The 10,467-nt window shown below is 50.0% G+C and overlaps 1 protein-coding gene across 1 annotated transcript; it reads right to left on the bottom strand.

Moving 5' to 3' along the window:
• Positions 1–1,613: 1,613 nt before the first annotated feature.
• DLL1 (delta like canonical Notch ligand 1) lies at positions 1,614–10,467 on the bottom strand. Its single transcript, XM_086744277.1, has 11 exons — positions 9,566–10,467; positions 9,012–9,323; positions 8,682–8,742; positions 8,155–8,412; positions 5,648–5,708; positions 5,038–5,168; positions 4,722–4,891; positions 4,367–4,583; positions 2,855–3,647; positions 2,623–2,737; positions 1,614–2,247 (listed from the first exon to the last, which is right to left on the bottom strand). The coding sequence occupies exons 1-11, from the start codon at positions 9,623–9,625 to the stop codon at positions 2,242–2,244; spliced, it is 2,184 nt and encodes a 727-aa protein (XP_086600403.1). The 5' UTR covers positions 9,626–10,467; the 3' UTR covers positions 1,614–2,241.

The raw sequence follows: 10,467 nt of genomic DNA, 5'->3' as shown, positions 1-10,467 counted from the left end.
ATAAGAGACAAGTCTGCTCCAAAAAGCTTGGGAAGAAGCAGAAACAGAGAGAAATAAAGTGATTTGCCCAAGGTTGAAGAGCAAGTCGGCAACAGAGACAGCAATAAAACCTAACAAAGCGGTCTTGTTTGTCCAATCAGTGAGATTATCTTGCTCTGAACACCTGCTGCCATACACACTGTCATGCCTCGTTTAATATATGATGCATTGACTGGTTATTGGCAGGTTGTTATGTTACTGCTCAGATTGAAAGTGCTGTTCAAACCATCACTGACAGGCTGGTTTTTGATACCTCACATCACTCTCCTTATGAAAACTTTCCCTAAAAAGACACTTTGGGATAAATGAAGAGAATAACCCTGTCCGGTCACTTCATGAGAAGTGAGTTGGTAGATCTTGTCTAAGGTTTAGCTTAGCGATGAGGCCTTATAGATGGACAAGCCCCTGCAGTCAGTGTGATCGTTCCATTGACCTCACACCAAACTACACTTCCAGTGGTTCACGTACTTATGTACACTGAAACAAGGAGAGCACATATATACTGTAATGTTATAGATCACCAGCTGTGATAATTGCTTGATTATATCCGCTAGCCCATTCTTCGCATTGAGGATAGCATCCCTCTCCTCTGAAAGGTATGGAAACAGAATATTTTCATCAGCTCCCAGAAGGTGCAGGAGATGGCCCATAATGATCAGGGTAGGTTCGGCTTTAATAGATCAAAAAGTAAACTATTTCCTAGATTTTCCTTTTCTTCCTGAAGTGGAAGAACACTTTGCCTGTTTCTGTTTAAACACGCAGCGCAACCTGAAGGAGAGATAGTTAGGGCAAACTAAATTGGGGAAATGGCCTGAGCATTTGGGGCCAAGTCAGGGGATGGGATCACACCCTGCCCCAGCATGAAGGCAGTAGGCACCAGGGGCAGAGTTGAAACCAAAGATGCAACTAACGCTTTAGACAAGTATCATAGCCAGGAGAGTTGTGGCCACCAGTCAATTTAGTGTCACCCTTTCCCAGAGAGGGAAGTGCCACTACCCAGCAGGTGTGGCTGCGGGAGCTCACATCCCATGGGTGAACATCAAACACCTGAGCCGTGAGGGCCGTGCTGGTGAGCCCTGGGCATCCCAAACTCCCCTGGGCTCCAGGCAACTGCTTGAGGTTGTGAGAAGCAAAGAGCTGGGTCATGACGAGCCCCGCATCTGGATTGCGACAGAGCACACTCACATTGCTTTTCCTCCGGAAGTGATACCGAACCTGTTTATATGTACACAGCCCAACATGACTAAGCAAACGTTACTCAGGATTTTGACAGACGTTTGCCTTTGGGGTAAGAGTGAGCACAACCATGGGGTCAACAGTTCGGAAGGTTAGGAGGGGAAAGAGGCGGGGGGCGGATCTACACAGGACAAGTAGTTCCTCAGTCTTTGTGATAGGTCTCCATCCTACACCATCCACTGTGAGTCCACAGAAGCCTGTCAGATGCCTGGTTGCAAGGTTCAGTCAGTTTATCATCAGTTATGGAATAAACATAGCACTCTGATTATCATTAATAATATTTATTTTGGAAAAATATTTTAAAAATGAATTTCTTCATTAACAAAACAGTAAAAAAAAACTCAAATAACATTTGCACAATATTCCATAAATACATTTATATACAAAAAATATAGTCACATAGACCCGAAGTGCCTTTGTACATATTTACCAAAAAAATTTAAATTATAAAAAAATGAACATAACAAAATACTCAAGCTTTACAATTATCATGAAAATATTTTTACAGATTCAAAAAAATAACACACTTTTTCTCACCTAGTAAAAACACATTTTAGTATCAAAAAAGACAATAAAGGCAGTGTTTGTGTCTCTAATTCAAAAAAAAGACTGGCTCATAAGAATCCAAAATATACACTTCAGGCAGTGCATGCTTCTTATGTAGTAATTAAGTCCATTCATTTAAATATATATAGAAAAGCAACTGACCATAGTGCAATGATAAAATTCATAAAAGGCAGTGCAACAGTAATCCTTGAACACAGACCCTTGCCTGGTGTCCATCTTGTTTCTTTATTTTGCAGTCACTTTGCTAACTTCAGTAGAGAACCAGCTCAAGCCTGAATTTAGTTTCTCAGCAGCAGTCAGTGAAGGAATCTATCTCCCATTCCTCTTTCAGCAGCATTCATCGGGGCACGTCTCCTCTGAAATTGTTCTGAACAACCACCTCGCCATATCACCTCTGGTTTACACCTGGTGGGAGAAAACACAAGCAGAGATCAGGAGAGGTTAATGGAAAGTACGAAGAGGGCCGTAAGGCTGCAGAGGGTTGGAACTCGGTCTTTTTGCCAGCAAGAAAGGACTCCGCATGAAGCACGCTAAGGAGTAGGTCACCACAACCTCACTGTCAGTGTACCCTTGTCTGTAAAAGTCATCATACCCATAACATCCACAGCAACAAGTCACTGAGCTTGTCTTTACAACACCCACAGCACAACAAACTCGAGCTGGCTGGATTTCAACAGGTACAAACCGCTGTGGCACCATGGAAAAGAGTTTGGCTGCCCTGATGTGGGTTGTGCACCAAGACTTTTCTCTGCTGTTCCAGCTGCCAGGCAGTATACTAACCTCAGTTGCTATGATGCACTCATCTTTCTCTTCTGATATGACATACACCGACTGGTACTTTGTGTCCTTTGAAGTGGAATATACTGAATCTGGTCGTTTTCTTTCAGAAGTATCACTATTGAAGACAAAAAGAGACAATACAGGTCAGATGGCTTTTGTTTAACGCTATCTACGAGATACACACATGCCCTTCAGAGTCAGGCTGCCCCCCGCACTCAGATGTGAGAGGTACCTCTTTAGTTGTACTGCACTTTTCTCCTCTGCCTCTGAATCATATGTTTCACACTTGGCTTCACATTTGCTGTGCTCCTCTTTAACAGAGTCCTCGTTCTTGAGTTCATGCACCAAATTGTAATCCACTGATGGGTATCTGACTTTGTAGCCATTTTTGTCGGAGTTATCGCTGTGAAAGTCTACTTTCTTATTCGTGTTTTTAATCTGAGTGGCACCAATGACACTTATGGAAATGTCCTTCTCGCGCTGGCAATTCGCCAGGTTGTTCATGGTCTCAGTCTCACTCCTGCAGGCATCAGGCTGGTGGTGCCTCTTCTGCACTCTGAGCCTGACGCAGACGACCACAGCAGCGCACCCCAGCAGCAGCATGAGGACCAGAATAATCCCGGCACAGACGGCGATCCAGGGGAACTGGGCGTTCTGGCCTTCCGTGTACTTCTCGGTGAAGTCGACGATGACCGGTCCCTGAGGCGGCTCGGGGAGCAAAAACTGGCAGTTGAGCCCACCGTACCCCCGGGCGCACTCACAGACATAGCGGTTGTTTCTTTCATGGCAGGTGGCCCCATTGTGACAGGGGTTGTGTTCGCATCTGCTCACCGGGGTGCTGCAGTTCTTCCCATTGTATCCTGGAGGGCAGGTGCAGGAATAGTCATTGATGCCATCCTGGCAGGTCCCTCCATTGACGCAGGGAAAGGAGGCGCAGTCGTCCACGTTATCATCACAGTGCCTCCCGGTGAAACCAGCCTGGCACTGGCATATGTAGGAATTCCCCAGGTCGACACACTGGGCTCCTGCAAGACATCAAGAGGGACGAGTGCTGAGCTATGGGCAGCCAGACCAAACAGCCTCCCACCTGCAGCTCTCAGGGCAATCGTCACAAGCAGCAGCTGAGAAAAGCTTTCTTTTTGAGAGATTAGCTCAACCTCTGCCAAGTCTGATCCACCATAAAAAGTATGAGGGCTTTTTTAAGGCAGATATTTGTTAATCAGATCTACTTTTCATTCACCATCCTATTCCCTTTTTGACATTTCACTCAGCTGGGACAACAAAGCTAGTCCAGATCAGGTAAACACAACAAACTCATGTTATGGAGTTTGAGTGGCAATGAATGAGGAGGACTGCAGTAAAGAAAGTCTTCATTAGTTTAATCAAAACAGGAAGATTACTGTTACCAGATTACAAGTAATAATATTTAGCACTTGTATGGCATTTTGCATCCTTAGACCTCAGAGAGTCTTTGCAAAACATTTGCAAGTATAATCCTCCACATTTTTATGCATGAAGCTTCAGGCCAAGTTACCTGGCCACATTCACCGCTTGAGAAAATGCTATCTGCAGCAGTGTCCCAAACCACACCATTACTTTTTAAGTACAGCTCCTCCACCAAGTCAACTACTGACATGACGTGGACCATGATTGATCAGTGGGCCTTGTTATGAACACCAGACCAGAAGCTAAAGTAACTGGAAGGTCTCCTTTTAGAAGGTCACCGTAGCATGTTTGGTCTTACCATTAGCACAAGGGCTGGAACTGCAGTAATCAATTTTCTTCTCACAGTTGAACCCAGAATAACCCAGTGGGCAGCGGCAGCTGTATCCCCCATCAGGGTTGTCAGTGCATCGCCCACCATTGAAGCATGGTCCGTCAGCACAAGTCATTGCGCTCAGCTCACAGTTTTTACCATAGAAGCCCGGGGGACAGGTGCAGGAATAGCTGTTCTCAAGATCCTGGGGGAAAGAAACAAGAATTGCTCCAATTATTTATCTGAAGTTGCTCTGAAATCCAAAAAGGGATTTTGGAAATCAGTAAAACTAACATTAACTCCTCCCTTGGGGTTTCAGATGGCACAAGGAACTCAAACTTACAGTGCAGCTTCCACCATTCTTGCAAGGGTTGGCGTCACATTCATTGATTTCAATCTCACAGTCAGAGCCTGTGTACCCGGGTCGGCAAGAACAAGTGTAGCTCCCCTGACCAGTGTTGGCACATGTGGCACCATTCTTGCAGGGCTTGTGGTGGGTGCAGTAGTTCAGGTCTGTAAAAGATTTAAAAAAAAAAAAAAAGAGAGAGCAGTCAAGATACTTGCTACTTTGCAAGGCTAGCGCAGGGTGGGTGAGCTGGAAATAGCTGCTTGCTTTCTGCATTTTAAAACAGACGTTCAGGCAAGGACTGAGAACTCACCCTGGTTGCAGAAAAGGCCACCCCAGCCTTCCTGGCAGTTGCACTGCCACGGCTGCTGACAGGTACCATGAAGGCAGCCTGGGTATCGGATGCACTCATCACAATATCGCCCCTGCCAACCCACTCTGCATCTGAAAAAAAAAACCCAACAACAAAGTCTCGTCAGATTTAGACTTCTCACAGTTGGAAACCCTATCGCAAACTCTGCAAACACACTGATGCCAAGGATCAAATTTCCTAAAAGCCCTCAGTGATCCTTCATGTGAGAAAGTCACGGAGTCCAACCGTAGCATCAGCTTTCATCAGTCCCAGCTATTTCTTCCACTTCTTTAGATAGAGCCATGGTTCCAGGTAGTTAATTTGTTTACTCTAACAACAAACAGCTAAACTGTACACACAGCACTGTAAACTCATTAGGTTAATATTAATGGCACTGATGTTTGACTTGTAGATTGATACTTTGATCTGGCATCACCTGGATTTCTCAAGTTACCATCTAATATGAAGAAAGGCACTGAAACTGACCCTTCGAATGACCAATGGCTTAGTTAACGCCAGAGTATCAATGATAAAGACAAAGAAGGGAGTTGGAGGGGAGCAGAAAACTTACTTGCATTCCCCAGGTTTGTCGCAAAAGCCATGTTGCTCATCGCATCCAGGCAAGCAAATCGCTGTAAACAAACCAAGCAGGGAGAGACATCAGCACCGGGGCCCAATGCCTGCCTTTTACAAGTCTGATCCCGAGAGCACCTTGCGGGTGGGGAGCGAGCCCCTTTTACTAGGTCGGGGCGGTTAAATGCAGCTGAGTTAATCTCTGGAGTCTGCAGGAGTATTGATCTCGCCCCGTAACTGGGCACTTTACTTATCGCCGGGGATGAGCATTCTTCTTAATACAGTTGCACACAGACAAAAGAGGGCTCACAATTGCTCCCTTCCCCACAGCCCCTCACCCCCCTTCCCTTCCCAGTGAGGGTCAGAAGTCCTTTTTTCCAATTCTATGCACACAGCTCCACCTCTTAATATCCCCCGAAAGTGTGTGTGCAGATAAGAGTGGACAGCTGGTGTGCAGGGTGCCAGTGCAAGACAGCTGCTCTATTGTCTATTCTCTCCCAGCAGCTGCCCCACTGCAACAATACCCCGGTCCCGGAGCCAATGGGGCCGGCGGCCGGCGGCCGGGCAGCCTATCCCTGCCCACAGCTAATCTATGGCACGCGCGTGATTTCGTTGCAAAAAAAAACTTTTTTTTTTTTCTTATTCAAATAAATAAGTCTAAAGTTCTTCCTCCCTCCTTCCCCCCCCTTCTCTGCCCCACTCCGAAAAGGGGCGGGTGGGTGGGTGCAGCACTGGTAAAAGAGGTAAGCGGGCCAGCGGGAGGGAGGATGAGGGAAGGGAAAAAAGGGACTTCTGCTCATTACTTTGCCTGGTTATGGAACTCATTAAGCAGGCACTGCAAAGTTTTAATTCAACAAAGCCAGCCGGAGACAATGGCATGCGAGGGGAAGGCGAGGGGGGAGAAAAAGAAAGAAAGAATCAGCGCTGATAATCAGATCGCCTCCAAGTTGGAAAGAATGGAGCTGGGGGCAAGGCGACGGGAAGCAATCTGCGACTGGCAGCTCCGCTCGCTAACGGCAAAACATTCTTTTTGCATGCACACATAAACACATCTCCCCTGCCTAGTAGGTTTGCATCACTGTCACAAGCTGGTTTTTTTTTTTTTTTTCTGAGAGGGAAAGGAAAGCGAAGAGCGTACGTAACAAGTCGAGAAAGACGGATAGCCTTCTGCTTTGCTATGGGAAGAGGAGCAATGTACAGGCATCCAAAAGTGCTGACAGCCCTGAAAGAGCTCATTACCAAAATGCTTCCCTTTTGCCCACCCCTTAACGCAACTGAGCTAGGAACTTTTGATCATGGGAAAGGTTGTAGTTCCTATTTAAAACATTTTCAAAGGAAATGCGAGCCCCTCTGCCTGCTATTTATTGTGCAGCATTGTACCATGAACTCCTAAAAGCATTCTAGCAGTCACCAACAGTGTGAATAATCAACTGGGGCTCGTTTGAGAGCTGAGACCACAGTGCAGGTGGGCTTGAAGAAAAATGAAAACACAACAAGGAGAAAACTGAGAGACTGCCTCACAGCCTATAACTGTTTTCTCCCTGCCTGCCTGGCCCTTTGATGACTGGCGAGGAGCACTCGCCCAGTACGTCATCTGCCAGCATACTTCAGATCCGTGTGTACACACAAACAGAGAATGCCACCACACGCTGCAGCAGGAGCTCTGTGTGCGTGTCTGGGTGTACACCGCTGTGTAGCTACAAAGGGCTGTAATCTTGAACAAAGCTGCAGATATCTGACATCCCTGACTATCCTCTCTGTGATCGGCTGACTGTCCCAGCTTTTCCTGCTGTATCAACACACCACACTCCCCGGCAACTTCAAGCTCAGGCATTCTTTAAAACCCACGTCCCTCATTGCTTTATTAGTAGTAATGATCCTGGCAATGGCACAGAAGGGAGATGGGGAAGAAGTTGCATGTCCTTGTGGCTCCAGGTGCAACAGTCTCTGTTAGTGGCAGTTTATGAGTACCTCAAATGAGAAATGCATGGTCTAGAGGCCACAAAGAATATCTTGGACCTCCCAATACTTTTCTCAATACATCAGACTGTAACAAGCCTACCAACAGGCCTGCCACATGAATGCTGCCAAAGCCTAGCTCCCTCTCCTGAAGCCATGTACCCCGTAGATGATGATACCGATGTACCATGGTTGAAGGGGTGGCCAGGTATAAAAAGTAGTCCTGATTATTTTAACAAATCCTCATGCAACTGCTGAACACTTTGCTATCAGATTTGATGTCTACAGCAAACAAGCAAGAGTATAATGTTGGCACTGACGTTTTAATAGCTTTAGAAGGGGCTGTCCACCTTAACTTTCTGTGGCAATCCTGAGGACCTTCCATCCCCCACACCCATAAAGCCTGTGCACACACAGCAGATCTCCAGCCACTGTAGCTTGATTCCCTCTCTCCCGTGGGGCCTGGTGTCAGAGAAACACCCTCCCAAGAACTCAGGGGACACTGCCGCAACCGGCACCCAAGGATATGAGAAGGTGGACACTCACGCTCAGTGCAGTACTGGCCTTTCCAGCCCGGGTTGCAGACTTTCTCGCCACGCTCTCCACAAGTGAAGTGACCAAAGGCATCGTCCCGGGGGCGGCAGAAGACAGAGCAGCCTTCTCCATAGTAGTGCTCGTCGCACACGAAGCGATAGGAGTACTTGAGGTCAGTGCGGCCGCTGCTGTGCAGGTCCTGGGACCACTCTTCACCCACTGCCAAGTGCCTCTGGGTGGCCAGGCGGCTGATGAGGCGCTCGGGGTTTTCTGTGTGAAAATGGAGAGGAGAGGCGCAATTAGGGAGCCCAAAGTGGGAAGGGGCATAGGAAGATGCTCAACGGGGGCGGGGAGGGGTTCTGGTGGGAGGGGAACATGCAGAGGCGGGATGTGTCAACAGGTTGGCCTCCCTTCCCATGGTCTCCCGATGAGGAGAAGGGATGGAATGCAGGAACGCGCTGCACAAGGCAGAGAGGAGGGCCGAGTGGGGCCGGAGAGATGGGACTATTCCAGGGAAGGGTCTGTTTCAGGACAGTTACCTGTGGTGAGGTCGTCAGGCGAGTCTGTATGCAGAGCCTCAATGATGAGCGAGAAGGTGCCCTGGGGAAAGAACAAGCAGAGACGCCGGGAGAGTGTGAGAGCAGGCAGGGCCGGGAAGCAGCTCCCCCAACCCCCAGGGGTTACTCATCACCACCAGCACCCCACCCCCCCTCCGCCCTCAAGACACCCTCGGTGGATCGGCAGCCTCTCAGATGGGCGTTCGCCCGGCTGGGGCGGCCGAGGGGTGTGGGATGGGATGGGATGGGATGGGATGGGATGGGATGGGATGGGATATGAGTCGCCCTCTCCCGCGGGTCCCCCACACTCACAGGCCAGGTGAAGCCGAAGGGGAAGCGGATGGGGTTGCTGAAGGCGGGGTCGGCGCCGCCCGCGCCGTCGGGGACGCTGAAGGAGTTGGCGCCCAGGACGGGGGTGATGGCGCTGCCGTAGGTGCAGGGCGGCTCGGGGGAGACGCTGGCCTGGTAGTGCTTGAGGCAGACGCGGAAGAAGGTCTTGCAGTCGCACTGCTGCAGCCCGCCGCCGCCGGGGCCGCCCCCGCGGCAGCAGTTGCGGTTGCTGAGCAGCCCCTTCTTATTGACAAACTCCTGCAGCTTCAGCTCGAAGACTCCGGAGCCGCCGACCTGCCGGACGGAGACAGCGGCCGTCAGCCCCGCCGAGCAGCCCCCTCCCCACGGCCCGATCCCACCGGCCCCGCCGGGCATCGGCGGGACCCACGCCCCCTTCCCCGAATCCCCCCACCCCCCTCCCCGCTTTTACCGGCTGCAACAGGCGGCGACAGTCCCCAGCACCCCCGCGGGACCCCCCGGTGCAGGGGCCACTGCAGGTACCTCTGCCCTCCCCCCCGCGCTCCGCGGACACTCACCGGGCAGCGGCTCAGCAGCACTGAGAGGAGGGCGAGCGTCAGCAGGAACCGACCTCCCATTTTGGAGGGGCAGCTCTGGTGCCCTCGCTTTCCTCCCCCTTGTCTTCTCGTCAGAGGGGAAAGGGGAAAGTGTCTCTCGGGAGAAGGGGAAAAACGCAGCGGCCAAAGCCGCTCGCCCCAGCAGAGCTGGAAGAGTTAGTGTCACGGTCTCCCTCTTTCAGGAGTGTCTCTGACTTTTTTTTTTTTTCCCCTCTGTCGATACCTCTACGTGTAGCCTGTCGGCGAGTGACAGCTCTTTCAGATGGCAAAAGAAAAAGAAAGGGGGAAAAAAAAAAAGAAAAAAAATGTTAAGATTAATCTGCTAAACTCTTTTCCTTTCCCAATCCACGGTGCTCCTCCTTCTCTCCAGGAAGAAAAAAAAAAAATAAAAGCAACTTAATTCCCAACAGAGGCAGAGAAAAGGCTTCCCAAGGAAGATTAAAAAGCGGCGATCTGGCAATCCCTGCAGAGGCAGCGGCGGACGCGGCGGTAATTCCCGGTGCGGTGAGATGTGGGAGCGGCTCTGCGCGGCACTGCGCGGCTGCGCTCGCCCTGCGCAACGTCGGGGCTGGCGGGTGTCAAACGGCAGCGGGCAGCAGGTCACGTCGGAGCCTTGATCCCCTTTTTTTTCTCCTTTTTTTTTTTTTTTTTTTTTTTTTTGCCAAAGAAGCGAAGCTCTCTTTCCTCGTTGCGGGCTTACTTTTGTTTTTGGAGGAATCCCAGCCAACAAAAATAAGCTGGTGTCTCAATAGCGGCGCACGGAGCGTGTCCGGGTGTGCTCCTCCGGGGGAGGGGGGGGGCTGCCCTGCCCTGCCCTGCCCTGCCCTGCTCTGCCCTGCTCTGCCCTTCCCTGCCCTGCCCTG

The sequence above is a fragment of the Chlamydotis macqueenii genome, chromosome 3, assembly GCF_036417535.1.
Source record: "Chlamydotis macqueenii isolate bChlMac1 chromosome 3, bChlMac1.mat, whole genome shotgun sequence".
Lineage (NCBI taxonomy): Eukaryota > Metazoa > Chordata > Aves > Otidiformes > Otididae > Chlamydotis > Chlamydotis macqueenii.
The sequence above is the reverse complement of the archived record's forward strand: the minus strand, read 5'-3'. Positions and strand labels throughout refer to the sequence as shown.